The sequence below is a fragment of the Stegostoma tigrinum genome, chromosome 34 (genome assembly GCF_030684315.1).
Source record: "Stegostoma tigrinum isolate sSteTig4 chromosome 34, sSteTig4.hap1, whole genome shotgun sequence".
Lineage (NCBI taxonomy): Eukaryota > Metazoa > Chordata > Chondrichthyes > Orectolobiformes > Stegostomatidae > Stegostoma > Stegostoma tigrinum.
The window spans coordinates 9924742-9944814 of record NC_081387.1 but is presented as its reverse complement, the minus strand read 5'-3'; the positions used below and the strand labels follow the sequence as shown (position 1 = coordinate 9944814).

The following is a 20073-nucleotide window of genomic DNA, read 5'->3' as shown; positions in this document are numbered from 1 at the left end:
TGGTATTCCAGGTACGTAGAATAGTGATGAAGGCATGTGGTATGCTTGTCTTTATTGGTCTGTGTACTGAGTATCGGAATTGGGAGATCATATTACTGCTGTGCAGGACGTTGGTTCGGCCACTTTTGGAGTATTGCGTATGATTTTGGTCTCCCTCCTATCAGAAGGATATTGTTAAACTAGAAAGGGTTCAGAAAAGATTTACAAGGATTTTGCCAAGTTTGGAGGGTTTGAGCTATAGACAGAGGCTGAGTCGGAACATATGTGAGGCTGAATATTTTCTCCAGTTTCGGAGGCTGAGGTTTGTAAAATCATAAGGAACATGGATGGGGTAAATAGCCAAGGAGTCCAAAACAAGAGGCTATAAGTTTAAGGTGAGAGGAAACCGATATAAAAGGGACCGTAAGCGGCAACTTTTTCACTCAGAAGACGGTGTTTAAATGGAATGAGCTGCCAAAGGAAGTGGTGGACGCTTCTCTGATTACAACATTTAACAGGCACCTGACTGGTTCCTTTCTCGTCAATAAGCCTTCTTGCTGTAAAGATGATACTTAGGGAGTGGTATTAGTCTTTTAATGTGGGTAGATTTCCAGTGGCCTGACCTTGCTGTGTTTTGTTTTCTTTCGCAGGGGGAGTGTGTGATAACCTGCTGACACGGTGTGAGAACGGAGGAGTGTGTGAGGAGAACGGGAGGTGCCGGTGCCCAGCTCCCTACGCCGGGCTCCTGTGTGAGAAAGTGCACTGCAGGAAGGGAGCGGGAGCCTGCGTCTCCCTATCGGCCCGGGAGCCCTCCCTGCACCGGGCGCTGCTCTCGCTGACCGCGCTGCTCACTGCTGCCCGTGGCTGCCCACTGCTCTGAGCCGCTTCCAGCACCACCCGAAAGCTGAGGAGAGCGGCAGGACAAATCCAGCGTTTACTGCGATGCCATTCAAACGTGCACCACCCCTCCCTCTGTCTCCTCCCACACCTCCGCATCCCCGACAAAGGATAACTACAAGTGAGGTCTGAACCCACCCAGTCACCCAGGCCGATTGGATCTCAGGAAGGAATGGACAGTCGGTGGGGAACTGGACTCTCTGTGTCTCCTCACGGGACTCAGGCAGCTCCCCATAATTCATTCTCTCAACTGTCAGCTGAGTATTCCATGTGCTACTTTCGGACAAAGAAAAGGGACTCATAATTTTACACAACCTTTCACCACCTCAGGACATTTCTAAAGTGCATTTATAGACATTGCAAGACCTCTGGAACAAACAGCAATGTGACAGTGGCCAGATAATCTGCTTTTGGATGTTGTTAGAAACATAAATATTGGTCAAGATTCCTGGGGTGAATTCCCCAATCCATTGTTCTTAGAGTGACTGTGCAACATTTCACACCCAGTTGAGAGGGCTTGCGGTGGGGCAGCACTCATTTCCTTCAATATTCCTGCCTCTCTCTGTCTATCTCTTTCTCCCTTACTCAGTTCTGTCCACCCCTTGCTCTTCCTTCTCCCTGATTCCCTGTCTCTCCCTTGCTGTGGACTATGCCTGCCTGGGAACATAAGAAGGAAACTATCCGGGAAAGACTGTGTTCATGGGTTCTGCACCTCTTGAAACTTTTCCCATGGCCTGGGGGAGGTGTTCTCTGGCCAATTTGCACATTCTGGGAGGTACTGAAAGGATCTTCCCACAGGGTCACATGGTGAGAAGGAATTTATTGACAATTTTGACTTTCCATACCTCTGAACAAGAGGGGTGAGTGAGTGCTGGAGCAGACAATATTAACCGATCATTGCTATTTATGGGATTCTCGTTTTCTCAAACTAGCTGCTGTGTTTCCCACGTTATAACAGCAATTACACTTGTTAAGTACTTAATGGCTTGTGAAACACTTCTCCATCCACCGTCACGTTGTGCTGAGTCTATTTTCCATCAAGGGTTTAAAGCTTTTACTGCAATAAAATAGAAAACAAAACATTGATCTGAAAATATTCCAGTCGATGGTGACCGAGACTGGGACATTAATCATCATTTATTTCCTGTTCAAGTGCATCTTTTCCTGACCTGTTATGGGAACTCTTGTCAAATATTAGATAACAAAGTATGGAGCTGAATGAACACAGCAGGCCAAGCAGCATCTCAGCAGCACAAAAACTGACGTTTCGGGCCTAGACCCTTCATCAGAGTGGGGGATGGGGAGAGGGTTCTGGAATAAATAGGGAGAGAGGGGGAGGCGGACTGAAGATGGAGAGAAAAGAAGATAGGTGGAGAGGTGAGTAGAGGTGTGGAGGTAGGTAGGGGATAGGTCAGTCCAGGGAAGACGGACTGGTCAAGGAGGTGGGATGAGGTTAGTAGGTAGGAAATGGAGGTGTGGCTTGAGATGGGAGGAAGGGATGGGTGAGAGGAAGAACAGGTTAGGGAGGCAGAGACAGGCTGGGCTGGTCGTGTGATGCAGTGGGGGGAGGGGACGAACTGGGCTGGTTGTGGGATGTGGTGGGGGAAGGGGAGATTTTGAAGCTGGTGAAGTCCACATTGATACCATTGGGCTGCAGGGTTCCTAAGCGGAATATGAGTTGCTGTTCCTGCAACCTTCGGGTGGCATCACTGTGGCACTGCAGGAGGCCCATGATGGACATGTCATCCGAAGAATGGGAGGGGGAGCTAAAATAGTTCATGACTGGGAGGTGCAGTTGTTTATTGCGAACCAAGCGGAGGTGTTCTGCAAAGCGGTCCCCAAGCCTCCGTTTGGTTTCCCCAATGTAGAGGAAGCCACACCGGGTACAATGGATACAGTATACCACATTGGCGGATGTGCAGGTGAACCTCTGCTTAATGTGGAAAGTCATCTTGGGGCCTGGGATAGGGGTGAGGGAGGAAGTGTGGGGGCAAGTGTGGCACTCCCTGCGGTTGAAGGGGAAGGTGCCAGGTGTGGTGGGGTTGGAGGGGAGTGTGGAGCGAACAAGGGAGTCACGGAGAGAGTGATCTCTCCGGAAGGCAGACAAGGATGGGGATGCAAAAATGTCTTGGGTGGTGGGGTTGGATTGTAGACGGCGAAAGTGTCGGAGGATGATGTGTTGTATCCGGAGGTTGGTGGGGTGGTGTGTGAAAACGAGGGGGATCCCTTTGGACGGTTATGGCGGGGACGGGGTGTGAAGGGTGTGTTGCGGGAGACGTGGTAAAGGGCGTTCTCGACCACTGCGGGGGGAAAGTTGCGGTCCTTGAAGAACTTGGACTTCTGGGGTGTGCGGGAGTGGAATGCCTCATCCTGGGAGCAGATATGGCGGAGGCGGAGGAATTGGGAATAGGGGATGGAATTTTTGCAGGAGGGTGGGCAGGAGGAGGTGTATTCTAGGTAGCTGTGGGAGTCGGTGGGCTTGAAATGGACATCAGTAACTAGCTGGTTGCCTGAGATGGAGACTGAGAGATCCAGGAAGGTGAGGGATGTGTTGGAGATGTCCCAGGTGAACTTAAGGTTGGGGTGGAAGGTGTTGGTGAAGTGGATGAACAGTTCGAGCTCCTCTGCGGAGCAAGAGGCGATGCCAATACAGTCATCAATGTAACGGAGGAAGAGGTGGGGTTTGGGGCCTGTGTAGGTGTGGAAGAGGGACTGTCCCTACCTCCCCACCTATATTCTCCTCTCCACCTATCTTCTTTTCTCTCCATGTTCATTCTGCCTCCCCCTCTCTCCCTATTTATTCCAGAACCCTCTAACCATCCCCCTCTCTGATGAAGGGCCTAGGCCCGAAACATCAGCTTTTGTGCTCCTGAGATGCTGCTTGGCCTGCTGTGTTCATCCAGCTCCACACTTTGTTATCTTGGATTCTCCAGCATCTGCAGTTCCCATTGCCTCTTGTCAAATATTTCCTGATTTCAAAGAATTACCATCAAAGCTCATTTATGTGATATTCTGGATGATTACATTTTGTAAAATCACTCAGCAGATTCTGAGAGTTTCTGCCAAGCACCTTTATTACAATTTAACCTTCCACACTTGGTTAAAAGATTCTTTAAAGATTTATTAGGCTGATTTAGCATTCGGTTACTGTTCACAACAAATGATTTTCTCTTTCAGTGCAATAACCCACATTGACTGGAACTGAAAGTCATTTTTTGTGGGTAATTATTTCCCTCTGGTTGTTGAATTTGAGAATATGTATATATTTGGTGGTTTTACATAACAAGGTTTGAAGTCTCTTAACCTCAGAAACATATCCTCTTTACTCCCTACTCACTGTGTTTGACCCCTAGTTCAGCAACACTTCAATTTTAAAATTCTCATTCATGTTTGCAAAACCCTCCATCAGCACGCTCTTCTCTGACTTCGTAACATCCTCCTGCCCCAGTATTAGAACATAGAACGTAGAAAAGTACAGCACAGCACAGGCCCTTCGGCCCACGATGTTGTGCCGTGGACTAATCCTAATCCAAAAATAAAATAACCTAACCTACATTCCCCTCAATTCACTGCTGTCCATGTGCATGTCCAGCAGTCATTTAAATGTCACTAATGACTCTGCTTTCACGACTACCACTGGTAAACTATTCCATGCACTCACAACTCTCTGGGTGAAGAACCTCCCTCTGACGTCTCCTCAATACCATCCTCCTAACACCTTAAAACTATGACCCCTCATGCCAGTCAGTCCTGCCCTGGGGAAAAGGCTCTGGCTATTGACTCTATCCATGTCTCTCATTACCGTGTACACCTCGATCAGGTCACCTCTCTTCCTCCTTCTCTCCAGAGAGAAAAGTCCGAGCTCAGTCAACCTCTCCTCGTAAGACAAGCCCTCCAGTCCAGGCAGCATCCTGGTAAACCTCCTTTGCACCCTCTCCAAAGCTTCCACATCTTTCCTATAATAGGGCGACCAGAACTGGACACAATATTCCAAGTGTGGTCTCACCACGGTTTTGTAGAGCTGCAGCATAACCTCGCGGCTCTTAAACCCGATCTCCCTGTTATTGAAAGCCAAACACATTATGCTTTCTTAACAACCTTATCCACTTGGGTGGCAACTTTGAGGGAGCTATGCACTTGAACACCAAATTCCTGCTGTTCCTCCACACTGCTGAGAATCCTGCCTTTAATCCTATATTCAGCATTTAAGTTCAACCGTCCAAAATGCATCACTTCACATTTATCCAGGTTGAACTCCAGCTGCCATTTCTCAGCCCAGCTCTGCATTCTGTCAATTCCTCCCAATCTCTGTAACACCTTTTAGCCTTTATGACTGCCGCTCTCCTTGAAATCTCCCCCAGTCCCTAAACCCCTCACTATTTCTCTAACCATCTTCAACCCTACAACTCGGCATCTCCCTCAGCTTCTCTAGCCTCTACACTAATCCCAGTTCCTTAACTTGCTCTAACCCCTCCAGCTCACCCTATCTCCATAACCTCTTCTCGCCTTTATAATTTCCCATCACCTTGAAATCTCTTCCAACCGCTCAAACCCTCCCACTTCAGCTCCATGCCACGCCTTAACCTTTTCTAGCCTATAACCCACCATCAACTCTTTAATCCCCACTAGCTTCTCCAGCCCTCCTCGTCTCTTTAAACCTCCTCCAGCCCTTACACTAATCCTCTATATCTTTGCCTCCTCACACCCTCCAACCCCTTCCTATCTAACCTCCTCTATTCCCTACGTCTGTCTCTATCTCTTTAACCTTCTCCAGCCCCTTCACTCTCCATATCTCTCTCACCTCTTTCATCCTCCTACCCATCACTATTCATGCAAGCACTCCATAGGCTTCACCTCTCAATCTCACCGAACTCCATTAGTCATACACTCCTCTTTATCACTGCAATCTGCTCCAGCCTATGTATCTCTTGATTTCTGTAACATCTGCATGGTATATAACATTCAGAGATTATTGTGCTCCTCATATACTTTCAAATATCCCCAGTGCCCATCTTCCACATTGGTTTCTTCGGCTGCTTAGGGCCCAGTCTCTGAAATTTTCTCATTCAAACATCCCGACTTCTTTCTCTTCCTGTAACACTCGTTAAAACAGCCCTATTCCATGAAATTCTTGGTCATCTGACTGGGGACACTTTTCTCAATGTCAGTTTTAGATAATTTTGAATCAACTACAATGATTTTAAGAATTGCCACAGTCGATTAGTTTACAACAAGCTCAATCAGACAGCAACATGCTCCTGGCCAGATAATCTGCTTTAACAACATACAGTGAGGAAAATGGTTTGGCTAGGACACTGGGAAAAGTTTCCTGGTGCTTAATAATATGGATCAGTTGATCATTTTCATCTCATTTAGAGGGATTTATGATCCCTGATTTATTATTTATCAGATAGAGAGTGTCCAGTTTTGTGCACTCCCTTAGTACTGACTCCCCCAACAGTGCAGCACACCCTCAGTACTGATCCTTTGACATTGCGACGCTCGCTCAATACTGGCCGTCCAATGGTGTAGCACTGCCTTAGTTCTGAACCTCCAACAGTGTGGCACCTCCTCAGTACTGACCCTCTGACATTGCAGCGCTCCCTCAGTACTAACCTTCTGAAAGTGCAGCACTTCATCAGATGATCAGCTTTGGCTCTGTTCTTTTTTTCTCTGGAATAGAACCCAGGGCCTCTTACTGACTCAGCGGTGGATATACATGACCCACTCAGCAATGACTGACAGCTACCTGTTGTAAAAGTCCCATCCTATTAATGCAGCTTCAGGAGAGAGTGATCATTAACTCCCCTTTACAGAAGATTCGTTCGTGACTGATGATGAATTCAGTATTTCTCAGCCGAAATGTGGTGGGAGTGTGATGAAATACTCTTCACTTGTTTGGATGAGTGTAGGTGTGCGTGAGAGGGACCCAACTTCCCAAAGTAGGTCAGACCATTGACAAACGCTTCCCATAATTTTACACACTTTTTGCCACTAATTCATGACAGTGCAATTAGGACCAGTAACCAGTAATAATCAGGATGCTTTGTGCAAAGAAAAAATGGAGCGAGTCTTCTGAAGATAAATGACAGAAGTCAGAGTTTGTTTCTGATATTCATTCCTTGTCATGACATCAAACAATAACCTTCACTGTTGACCTTTTGCAGTTTTGATGATGACAAGTTTAACTCAAAGCCTGGCCTCCATGCAATATTTTAAAGGCCCCTTGTGAAGCTAGCTTTTCAAATTTAAAAATGAAACCTTTCCCTATCACTGAGCTTGGAGCTGATTGTCAGTATCTTCCTGTCATTTCAATCCCTGAACATTTCTGACAGAAATGGCACCTCACCAGGGACGGGACGCATTTTCATGGAAAAGATGACATGCCCTTTCTCTTCACTCAAATAAAAAACAAAACACTGCAGGCACTGGAAGACTGACAGTGAATCAGAAAGTAGGCAAAACAGTCCGCAAGGCAAAGAGGAACTGAGTTGTGATAAAACGTCAACAAGCTGGATCATTACTTCTTGTTCTGTTCTTCACAATGCTCATTGTGTGACCAGTCCATTGTTATCTTGCTGAAGTTATCTTCCTGGTTATCAACCACAGAACCCATTTTCACATCACTTACAAACTCCTTATTCATGTCCCTATGGGCAAATCTTCAACATTGACAGGAAGGGATGTTAACATCTATCGCTCCTGCAAAGCCAACCTTACCTATTACTTAAAGAGTTCACTCCACCACAGACCTAACATTTGGTCCAGATGCTACACACCCTCTATGGCAACTTTGAATGTGGGAGGGCTTATAAATCAAGCAGGTGTCCTACCTGCTGACATATCTCCAAAACCTGCCTCAAGTTTAGTGGTACTATTGGAGGCAATAAGCAGCCTACTTATACTTGGTTCATTTGAGGCTCAAGAGTCCCCAGCTCATGCTTGTACATCCTATGTCACCACTATCACTGTTCCCTTTCAAACCCACCCTCAACCTTCTCACACTTATTGCAGAGATCTACCAACATGGCCCCACCAATCATACCTGAAGTGCTACCTCCACTTTGTTGATACATTGTGTAACCTAGCATTAGCCTCCATTCCCTTCTGGTGCTGCTGGACCACAGACCTACTGCTATCTGATCAGTCAGCAGCTCTCTAAAATGGAAATTCCTCGAGATTGTACACAGTGTTGTAACTTGAAATGTAAAGGGTGGGGTCTGACTGGAGACCAGATCTCTCAGTATCTGGTGATATGATTTCTTGGTGATTCATCATCCTATTGTAGAAATTGGCTCAATATGTGTTGAGTTGGGGCTCATTTAACAGTTTTAAATCAGAATGCAATGAAAGCCTGATGGAATGTTTCCAGGAACAGCGAGCCAGTGTTTAATTTAGACTGTGATATCTCACATCCAGCGTCTCGGAGAGTGGGGAAGGAATTTTCCAGAGGTTTTCCTGAAGGTGCTAGATTCTTTTGCCTGTTCCAAGTCACAGTGTATTAGGAGATGAGAGGAAGTAACGCAAGATTATACCATCTACTGGATGGAGCAAGCTTTATGGGACTGAAAGTATTTGTCATTGCTTCTCTGGTCAATTTGTACAGTTGGAAGGGTGCCAGATTAGTGAACAAGCGCGATGGTTGAATGGATCTTGGAGCCCATTAGTTTATCAACAATAGTGTTCAGCGTTAGCTGCAGTTTATCTAAGATGGAAGATGGGTGGCCAGCCAGAAATGTATTTGAATAGTTGAATTCAGAGGTAACAAAACAAAGGTAGCATCGGGTGACTTTACAGAGCTCTATCAGTTGGAGCAAAAATACCAACACAGCCTAATTGAGTCATCTGACCCGACATTGTTAAGCATTCTATGTAACCTTCTCTAAGTAATAATTTAGCTCTACCTATCCAAGTATGAAAGAGACTGTTACTCTGGAAGTTGCAAATTAATAGCTCCACTAAATAGCTGAAGCAACTCTCTACAGCAGTGTCTCAGATTGAATGTAACAAGCTAAAGATCCAATCCTGGAAGGAAATTTGAGAGTACCAGTCAGAAATAGACTTAGGACCTTAATACAACAATTGCTTCCAAAACAACAGAGTATTTTAGTATTCCCAGTGACTTATTTGGGTGATGGAGTTCTTGGGGGATAAATATGAATGCTAGAACTGCTAGAACTCATGTATGAGCTACTATCAGTTGTCTGATTATTAATTGATTGAATGATTGATGTAACCAGATATTTCACCACACTCTTCAATTACTGTCTGAACTTGGACTTCACCCCAAGAATGAATGCATTTGTACAGCAACTGAAATCGACCAATATAAATTCTTCTCAAAAGATACAGACAGAGTCATTACCATATCCCAAGACATGCACCATCCTGATTTTCAATTCTCTCACCATTCTCTCTGTGCCATGGGTCAAAATCCCAGAATTCTCTCCCTCACGGCATCATGCATGGCTGTACAGCAAACGGTAGTGCAGTGGTTCAAGAAGGTAACTCACTTTCTCAAGGGCAACTAGGAGTGGGCAATAAATGATGGCCTAGCTAGTGATGTCCAAGTCTGATGAATGAATGAAAGAAAGCGTCGGGATTAGTGTAATAGTTTATCTTGAAATTACAGAACCAGTGAACACTGTCAGTTATCTCTCCAGCTTTGGATATAAGGTAGAAGTGGGATGTCTTCAAAGCAGAGCAGAAAGCAGGTTGTTGATAGAATCACAACCACAGTTTTCTCAGTGTAATACTTTGTTTTCAGCTTCTGGCAGCAAATAACCACAAATTGATCAAAAGAGAAAATGACAGCAAACTAAACGGAACATCCTGTGACTACATAAAACAGGACAACAATGACAGAACGCATAGTACTGATGCCTAGAAGAGAAATTGAACAATACTGAGCTGATCCATAACAGTATGGTTGCACTGGTAATGACTATTGAACCCACTGATGTTAGAACCAGCAGATAGTGGGTGGTGCAAGTGGAGAGGCCATCTTTTCAGGGGACGTGTTTGCAATTGTCATTAAATGAACAGCAAGAGAAGCAAGGAATAAGAGACTGGAAATATGTTTAAACTCTTTCCACGTCTAAGCCCAGCTTGTAAGGGCAGAACTTTAGTTCTGACAACAGTGTGTGGAGGTAGGTTATTGGCTATTACGGGTTAAGCAAAATCAGGGAATGAGAACAGACAAGAGAACAGACTGCTCTGAGGATTTGGCTTGGCAAATTAAATAGTTTCATGATGTTGGAACTCAGTGACTTAACCCAACTTATAGATTGAACAGTTTGCTCTCACGTGAAGGCACATGGGATCAGCAGTTTGAAGCATTCATTGCCCCCCACATTATCACTCTCACTCAGTCTCTTTGAATCAGAGCATTTCCAAGGCTGTGGTAGGGCTTGGGGCAAAGCAGCAATTGCACCCCAGAGGGCATAAATGAACAATGGAGCTGTGCGCATTGAGTACATGTACAGCAGAGGAATGCAATTAAGAAAGAATACAAAAAGGTTAACAGAAATGTCAGAAAGACAGTCACAAGGCAAAGAACTATGAAATTACATTTATTAAGAACAATAAATGAAAAACTAGTGTATTTTTCAAGTACATCCATAAAAAGAGGGAAAACTATGATAGGAATAGAATCATTGAAGGATAGACATGTTAACTCAGTCACATTGGGGCATTTAAACAGTCCTTGGATAAGCATATGGATCATGATGGGATAGTGCAGGGAGATGGGCTTAGATTAGTTTCCAGGTTGGCGAACATCCAGGGCTGAAGGGCCTGTTCTGCGCTGTACTGTTCTGTGTTCTAAGTTCTATGTTATGACTGAGAGAGATGGCAGAATTAATAAAAAATTGTTTGCTTGGTTTTGGCATTTACCAGAAAGGTGGAACAGATAGACATGAGAAAATAATGAGGTGAAGAATGTGATCATTACTTATTTAAAAACCTAATCATTGAAAAGGTGGAAGTGTTAAATAAACTCTATAAACTCAGACAAGATAAATTCCAAAATAGAGATGAATTGCATTGTCTTAATTTGAAGGAATTAAGAGAAAAGATGGCAAAGATAATCCTACCCATATTTAATAAAGCATATTGCCTGAGAATTGGTGGATGGCTAATGTAATTCCTATATTTAAGAAAGTTGACAGCACATATCCAACTAATTATTAGCCAATCTGCTTATAGTTGATAATGGGAAAAATATTGAAGTCCCAGTGAAGAAGAGAATGGAAGAATATTCTTAAAATGATAACATACAATAATGAGTGGTCAGCATGAATATCAAAAGTGAAAATTAAACGTTGAACTTTTTGAGTAGGTAACAGATGGAATAGACACTGGTAATGCAGTAGATTTAATTTTCTGGATTTTAAGAAGACCTTCATTCAGGTGTCCCATGATAGACTAACAAACCAAGACAATGTGAAGTCAGTGGGCAAGTGGCAGAATGGATTGTTGACCGACCTCAAGGTAGAAAGCAATAACTGAGAATGATTAGTGGCAGAGAATTCAAAGTGGCAGAGGCTAGAAAATGGTGTTCCACTTGGATCAGCAATGGGACTGCTGCTTTACTCTCACAATTTACATTCATTGTGGGAAAAATGGAACCAAAAGCCCATTTCCCAAATTTATGGCTGACATAAAATTGAGGGGAATAGTCAATGTTGAGAAAGGCTGCAACAAATTTACAAGGGTAACAGTAATGAATTTGTCAGTAGAGTAAATAATTAGCAAATAAATTTCAATGATTAATGTGATGTTCCTAATTTTTACTATATTTGTTACATGGAAGCTATGAATCCATATGAAGGAAAGAAATAAAGTCCAAACCAAGCAATCATTATAAGTTGCGATATATTTTCGTTGCAACACACAAAACGGCAAGACAAACATTAGTTTTTGAGGAAAACAGACATGAACAGTATGGAAGATTTGCTAAACTTGTTGTGAATTAAAAACAAAAGCAAAAAAGCTGCAGACATTGTAAGTCAGAAACAAAAGCAAAGTTTGCAGGAAAAAATCAGCAGGTCTGGCAGCATCTGTGGAGAGAAAGAAGAGTTAACATTTTGGGTCCAGTGATCCTTCTTCAGAACTGTTTTGAACCTTTGGAATATTATGTTCAACTCTGGTCGCCATACTACCAGAAGGATGTGGTGGCTTTGCAGAGGATACAGAAAAGATTTACCAGGATGTTGCCTGGTATGGAGGGCATTAGTTATGAGGAGACGTAGGAGAATCTTGGGTTATTCTCACTGGAATGGTGGATTTGATGCAATGCCTGATAGAGGTCTACAAGATTATGGAGGGCATGAACAGAGTAAACAGTCAGAAGCTTTTGCCCGAGCTGGAAGAATCAGTTACCAGGAGCCTTGAGTTTAAGGTTCGAGAGGCAAGTTTTGAAGGTAATGTATGAGACAAGTTTTTTACACAGTGTGTGGTGGGTGCCTGGAACTTGCTGCTGGGGAAGGAGATACTATAGTGACTGTTAAAGGGCGTCTTGCCAAATACATGAATAGGATGGGAATAGAGGGATACGGTCTCAGGAAGGATAGAGGATTTTAGTTGTGACAGGTAGCATGTCGGTGCAGACTTGGAGGGCAGAAGGGCCTGTTCCTGTGCTGTAATTTTCTTTGTTCTTTGTTCTTTATTAGAGCTCACTTAGATTGTGTGCAGTTCTGATTGCCACAGGTGAGGAGAAGATTTACAAGGGATGATGACAGAAATAGGTGGGTACAAGTCTCAGGAAATAATTGACAGGCTGAGTCTTACCTATCTTGAAAAAAAAATTAGTCTGACATGACATGATAACAGAATATTTGGAAAAATTAATGGGTTTGGATAAAGCATGGATTTAGGAAAGGTAAGTCATGCTTAATAAATCTACTGGAGTTTTTGAACATGTCGCTGGTAGAATAGATAAGGATGAACCAATGTTTTTTTGGAATTTCAAAAGGCTTTTGAAACAGTCCCTTATAGGAAGTTAGTGGGCAAAACTGAAACATGGGATTGGGGTAATAGAGTAGCATGGGTTGAGAACAGGTTGATAGACATGAAACAGCAAGGACTAAATAAGGCTTCTTTTCAAGAACTAACAGTTTTGGAGCTATAAGAATCAGTGCTTAACCCTCAGCAATTCACGATATATATAAATGACCTGACTGAGGGATCAAATACAACATTTCCAACATTTTCTGATTACACAAAATTGGATGAGATTGTCAGTTGTGGAGAGGATGCAAGGAGGCTTCAAAGTGATACAAGAACAGACAAGGTGCATTTTAGCAACTCGTCAAACTCCATCGATAGAATCTTCCTGACTCGTGGCCCTGCCAAAACTTCGGATAAAATCATTGGACGAATAGAAAAACTGTCGCTTTCGTGTTCCCCTCCAATCCACACTCTCTTCTGACTTTGAAGGATCAACATCCTTCACTTTATACCTGGAACTCCTTCCCTAACCTTCGCCAAATGGGCTGCTGTATTCCGAGATGTCAGCTCACCACCAGCCACTCAAAGGCACAAAACCGATGGCCTCAACAGCAATGCACACATTATGTGAAAGAACTAACAACAATTTTATTTGAGGTCCTGAATTAACTTAAGGGGTTGTATTACTGACTTACTGAATAGATTTGATAGAATGTGTCATAGGTATTGAAGTGGATAGGCACAATCCAGACTGCAATATCCTCATTCTGGGAGTGCATTTCAATTTTGGAATTTAATTGCTGAATGAACATAACAGATTGAAGTAACTGCCAAAACAGTATGTGATCTAGAGATAGCGCTTGAGTAAACATCACTGCTGGGTATATGCAACTACCAGTTTCAATTAGTTAATTCATGTAATCAAAATTTGTTTAATATTTGCAGTTTTCCAATTCAATCTCAACTCTAAATACATTCTATTGCAGCAGGGAATTTACTGCCTGCTGTAATCTCTTTGGTCTTATACTTGAAAAAAACTCAGCTGAACGATAGCATTAACTCAGTATTCCCATGGCATTCCCACAGGGAATAAATTAAAGATGCTGAGAACCTATCGTCTCAAAATTTAATTCTGAGAGATTGCCTGCTGTACCTAGGGAAGGATAATTTCACACAGAAAACCCTGGAAACAGTTCACAGCATCAGGAAAGTGTACTCCTTGATTCTTTCCATTTTAGGTGTTCCCAAAAATTGGTGTTAACCATTGAAGTTTTGTGATGTGTTAAGGGTTTGCAACCTCAAGCATCGAGCTGTGACTGGTGATACTTATATTCTGACCTCATAGTCAGTATTAACCTTCCGATCAGCCAGATGACTTTATCAAATATACTGAATTACCCTCTGCAATTTCATTTCATTACCTCGAATGAAAGTATACCCGTTGGTCACTTACTGGCTCTTGGTATGATTGAAGCATTGCATTCAGTACAATCTTGTGTGCAGCTGAGTCAGACATTAACACAGGCAATTCTCAAATAGGGCAGGCATTACACAGAGTATCTGGCATCATAGAAATGAATTGAGTGTGTGTCACCAACTGGAGTTCATGTTTGTGGGGTTTCATTTGCCATGCGCATACAAATTGAAGCACGACATTGTAAGGCCAGTATTTTTTTTTAATAAAAGAAAGACTGAAAATTGCAGACCAGGCAGCCTAATGTCAGGAGTGGGGAATGAGTTACTGACACTGTGTGCTTGTGGTAGAAGGAATGCATCAGTGCAGAAGTTGATTTTGTGCTGATCAAGCAGCTTTGTCATTTTCTGCATAAGTATTGGTGGGATTTCACTCAGTCAGGCTGCTAAGGGAGCATTCCGTCACACCACTGGCACAGACCATCGAGATAATCATTCCATTCTGTAGAAGGGCCACTTGAATTGAATGTTAACTCTGATTTCACTCCACAGATGCTGCCAGGCCTGCTGAGCTCTTCCAGAAATTTCTGTTTTTGTTTCCGCCTAGATAGCAGACAGGATTTTGGGAGGCAGGAAATAAGTTACCGGAAATAGATTTTTTCAACTTCTGACCAAATTCTTGTTCTCGCTAATTTGTCAAGCTGATCCAGTTAAGTCTTTTGGGTTCATGGTTTTCTCTGAAAATATTTGAAATGGGGTCCTCAGCAGGGATAATTTAATTGAATGTTAAGGGAGAGGGTCAGAATCTGAAGAGTCTTGGCACTCAAATGTCAGTAATGACCTGCCACAAAAATCTTGGCCTCCCAGGTCACTGACTGCTTCAGTATCTGAGGAGTCACAAATGGTGCTGAGCACAGTGCAATCATTGGTGAACATTGCCACTTCTGATCTTATGATAGAAGGAAGTGCCTTTCTAAGCAGTTGAAGATGCCTGAGCCTAGAACGTGACCTGAGGAACTCTTCCGGAGATGTCCCGGAGCTGAAATGATTGACCATCAACAACCACAACCATTTTCCTTTCATGCCACATATGTCTCCAACCAGCTGAGTTTTCTCCTTTGTCCCTATTGACACCAGTTTTGCTAGACCTCTGATATGTGGCCTGGATGTTATAGGCTGTCACTTTCACCTCATCTCCAGAATTCAGCTCTTTTGTCCATATATGGATTGGAACTTTTAAAATTCTTTTCAGGGGCCAGTCTGACCCCAGAACCCGATAACTCTGTAACAAGCCATATTCCATATGCTACCAGGGCCCAGCCTCCTAAGCTGCCAAAAAAATCTCCTCAAAAATCGCAGAATATGATATTTTAGAACTTTTTTAAAAATTGAGATATCCTTTTCCTCCCAATGCCCATTATTGTGGAGATCAAAATCTCATGTAGCATAAGTGTTGAAATCCTCACTTGCCCTCAATGGATGTATCAATAACAGATTCTGGTCAATCTACTGTAGAAAGGATATTGTTAAATTAGAAAGAATGCAGAAAAGATTTACTAGGATGCCACCCTGGGCTGAAAGATTTGAGTCAAAAGGAGAGTTTAGATAGGCTGAGAAGTTTCTCACTGGAACATAGGAGACTGAGGGGTGACTATAAAATCATGAGAAACAGACATAAGTAAGATAGTCAACAGCTTTTCCCCATGTAGGGGAATCTAAAATGAGAGGATACATGTCTAAGGTGAGAAGGGAAGGATGCAAAGGGGTCCAGAGAGACAATTTTTTCACACAGAGGTCAGTGAGTGTCTGGAATGGGCTGACAGAGGTAGTGGTGGAAGCAAGTACAATTTTGTCATTTAAGGAACATTTTGACAGGTACGTGAATGGGATAGGTATGGAGCATTATGGACCAAAAACTGGCAAACAGGAATAATTTAATTGTGAAAATGGGGCGGCATGTGCATGGTGGGCAGAAGGGCCTGTTTTCATGCTGCAAACCTCTGCAACTCTAAGACTAATGACCTGCACCTATGCTGCGTCTTTAAGGTAGTAATATGTTGCTAGATAATTTGCAGGAGGAATTATGAAGCAATATTCAGCACCAAAACTCATAAGTATGCAATAGGGCCAGTGACAAGTAGTGTGATCAAACAGGTAGGTTCTAAATAATATCCTCAAAGAAGAAATAAGCCAGCTATGGCACAGTCATTGAAACCCAGGATGTGGCTGGGTTTAGGGAGGGATAAATATACAAAAGGCCAGAATTAGAACACTGTCTATGGTTAGGGGTTGGAGGAACTCACAGTGATAGGAAAATTATAGGAATTACATAATGTAACAGGTAGAAACTGGTGTAGGGCAAGAAGAGGTTATAGCAACATAAAGTGTTGCAAAGGTAAGGGGGGGTGGGCATAGTAACAGAGTGATTTGAATATCAAGAAAAGTATTTAGAGAGTGAGATATCGACAGAGAATGCAGATGAAGGAATGAGGCAGTTGAATGATTAGGATTTGCTGCAAATTAGCTATTAATTTAGCAGAGAATTAGAGGGGCTGAAGTTAATGGACGGTGGGAATGTGACTCCAGCCAGGACAGTGTTAAAATAGCCAAGAATAAAACTAAGAATGGAGATGCTGGAGATCTGAAACACGCAAAAACAGAACTTGTTGGTAAAATTCAACAGGTCTGGCAGCATTTGTGGACAGAAAAAGAAGCGTCCCTTCAGAACTGATCACAGTGAAGAAAAGATAGTATTCAAATAACCATGGCATTAATTCTACTTTCTCTCTACAGATACTGCCAGATTTGCTGAGTTTCTCCAGGACTTTGTGTTTTCATATGAGGTGAATTGAATTCATTTGTTGGCCTCGTATTTGTCCCTAACAGAGGTGATTGTTGATATTCTTATCTCATTTCTTTTCACATTCAAAGTGGGCTGCCACACGTGCGCGTGCAAATACACATACGTACACGCATACAAGTGCATACACACACTCAAACAAAAACATGTAAGAAGAGGAGAAAAGAAGGAAATAAGTTACAAACACAAGTATCTTTAGAACAAAATGGGCATCATTCACGAAGTAGAGTCCATTAATCCAATGTCTAATGAAGGTTCGTGCCATTAGCTGTTTTGGCAGAGTTGCTTTTCATAAGAGCTTAATGCACAAGGATGCAGTTGAAGATGCAGCAAAATAATTCTTGTAGTGTGGGGATTAGTCAACATTTCCGGCAATTTTTTTTTTTGCAGAAATTAGGTTTCAAGAGCTGTCAAGATTAGAGTCAGGCTTCTGGCTGAGACTCAAACTTCCAAGCCTTGTGAAAAATTGTTGACTATGGTAAGAGTTCCAAGCTGTATAATTAAAACTTTGTAAAAAGGCTAGACTACAACAGCATCTCACAAAGAGAGATGTTTCAAATTTGCTTGACCTTTCGACAGCACAATGAGTCTTTTTAAAGTGCAAAAATACAACATTTCTTAAAAAGAAAAAATGAATTGAAAGGACCCTGCACCCCACTTCCACCTCATCAAAATCCAGATTAATTTTCTTTAGTTTCATGGGCAAATCATTCATGAAAAGTTAATGAAGTGGCCATCTGAAGTTTAATCTTTTTAAGACGGACACCACTGTATACAGAACTCCCAAGAAGGACTCTGAGAGACAGATTCCTCAGTCAAAAAGAGTTTGAGGAAAGGGGCCTTACAGAAATGCATCAGAGTTCTGCTAAAAGAGGTTATGCAACCTGCAACTGCTGTAACCGTAGAACTAGTGAGGAGCAAGAAACCTGCTCTCTCTCTCTCTCTGTGTCTCTCAGAAAGCCTGCTCTATCCAGTGAATCAAACTCCAACTATTCAACTGCAGAATCCATCACGTCTAGTGAGCCTGTCTTGAAGCTTCAAACCTTTCATTTCAGAAAGAGAAATCATCAAACAAGCAACAGAACTCCAGAAATAATAGACTGGTGTACTTTACATGCACGTAAGCATCTTTTTACCTGTAATTTAGCTAATAACCGTGCCACCTTTTTCACTCAGCAAAAGTTACATCATCAACTAACCTCCTTTCCATGTCTGTAGGTTTGCTGCTGGATACTTTTAGTTTTGAATACTCAAAAATTAAAAAGCTGCTAATCAAACTACGTAATTTCACAATTAAAGGCAGTATCTTGCATATGCTGGAGATTTGAAATAAAATAGAAAACGCTGGAGAAATTCAACAGCGTCTATGGAGACAGAAGCAGAGTTAGCTTTGCTAATCCATTATAACTCAAAGCCTGTGTGTTCCAAAGATGAGTGATATTTGAATCAAACCACACATGTTTTTCTTTTCTCTCCACAGATCTTGGCAGATCTCGTGAGCTTTTCCATATCCTTCAATTTATACATAAGTTCACAATTCATGGACCACTCTGCAGCCATGACTTTTGTGACTATGGTATGATCTAAAGACAGAACAAATTAAATAGAATTCTATAACTGAAGGACTTTAGTTAAAGAGAGAAGCCATGATGTACAGTGTAGTATAGCAGCCCTGTGAGAGCCCTTCAAATTTGAACTTTAATTGCTGAATGAATAAAGCTGAACAAAGTGGTCCCTGAAACTGCTTGAGACTTAGAGATTGGCTTGATGGCATTTGAATGATCTCTATAATTACTGAGAGAACACAGCTTCCAATTTTCATTAAATGATTAATGTAATCAAAAGCATCCAGTCTTTAGTGCGCTCCAATTCGATCTCAGCATGAAATATATTCTGTTCAACAGGGAATTATCTTGTTGTCTGTTTGTTCTTTTTTTTAAAGTAGAGAAGTCAAGTTGAAAAATGTTGTAAATTCAATGGCATCATGGCGACCTCACAGAGTAGAAACTAAAAGATTTGAGAATGTCATTCAGAGAAACTGATTATACTTGGAAGGACAGACCATTTATGCAAAAAAGTATAGAAATGGTTTATCGTATCAGAGACATATGTGATTCCAGCTAGCATTAGCTTTCCTGGAAATATGACCATAAAAGTTGTGGAAATCTTTGTATCAGTTGGCCTCTGTTTTTTTCTTTCGTAAGTGATAATATTAGATGTTGATTTGCGGTGATATTGCTTTCACAGACACCCAATCCATGATATCATCTTGGTCAATCAAATGTCTTCAATTATCTCTGCAGTTTATTTCCACATCGGCCACTGAAACCAAGTCTTTTATGTACTCACAGTATTGCAGATTTGTCACTTTATTGCCTTCAGTAAGACATTGTGTATAGCTGAATCAGATGTCAGTAAAAGGAACCCTCAGACAGAATTTATAACCGAGAGTGTCTGTCACTATGGAATTGGACTGAGTGTGGGTCGCTCACTGAAGTGGAACACTTAACTCCAGTGACTATAGATTACTCAGGTTATCTGTCACTGTAGAACTGTACTCTGCGTGTATCACTAACTAGAGTAAAACATATTTTTATAGCATTGTTTTAGGTGACTGATCTCTCCATTACATAAAACTGTTTCCACGCTTTATGAATATAATTAATGACCAAGAGGAATATTTGTATAGTTGAGACTGAAGTTGTTTGAGAAAAAGCAGTAAACTGAAACACATTGATATTGTTTTGTTCACTGTTGAACAGCAGCAACAAAAGCAGATGCTAACTTTTTACTGATAAGTGAACTGCAGAGCCCCATTATTACATTGAAAGTCTCCAGAGAATGACCTATTCTGATACTGAGTATGCCACTGTGCATACTTTATTTATTTTGATGCTGATCAATCCTCTTTCCCCAGCATCAACTTGAGACTATATGGGCCATGAGTGTTGTGTTTGCCTGATCTGTTTCTTGCT

At 42.2% G+C, this 20073-nt stretch overlaps 1 protein-coding gene across 3 annotated transcripts in view; it reads left to right on the top strand.

Annotated features, from left to right (window-relative positions):
- LOC125446286 (netrin-G1-like) overlaps positions 1 to 1913 on the top strand; it is a 63944-nt gene extending 62031 nt beyond the window's left edge. For all 3 annotated transcript variants that reach the window (XM_059639643.1, XM_059639645.1, XM_059639644.1), the window contains one exon: positions 630 to 1913. In XM_059639643.1, coding sequence (XP_059495626.1) covers positions 630 to 859 — 230 coding nt within the window. In that variant the 3' untranslated portion in view covers positions 860 to 1913. The remainder of the gene's footprint in view (positions 1 to 629) is intronic.
- Positions 1914 to 20073: the final 18160 nt, after the last annotated feature.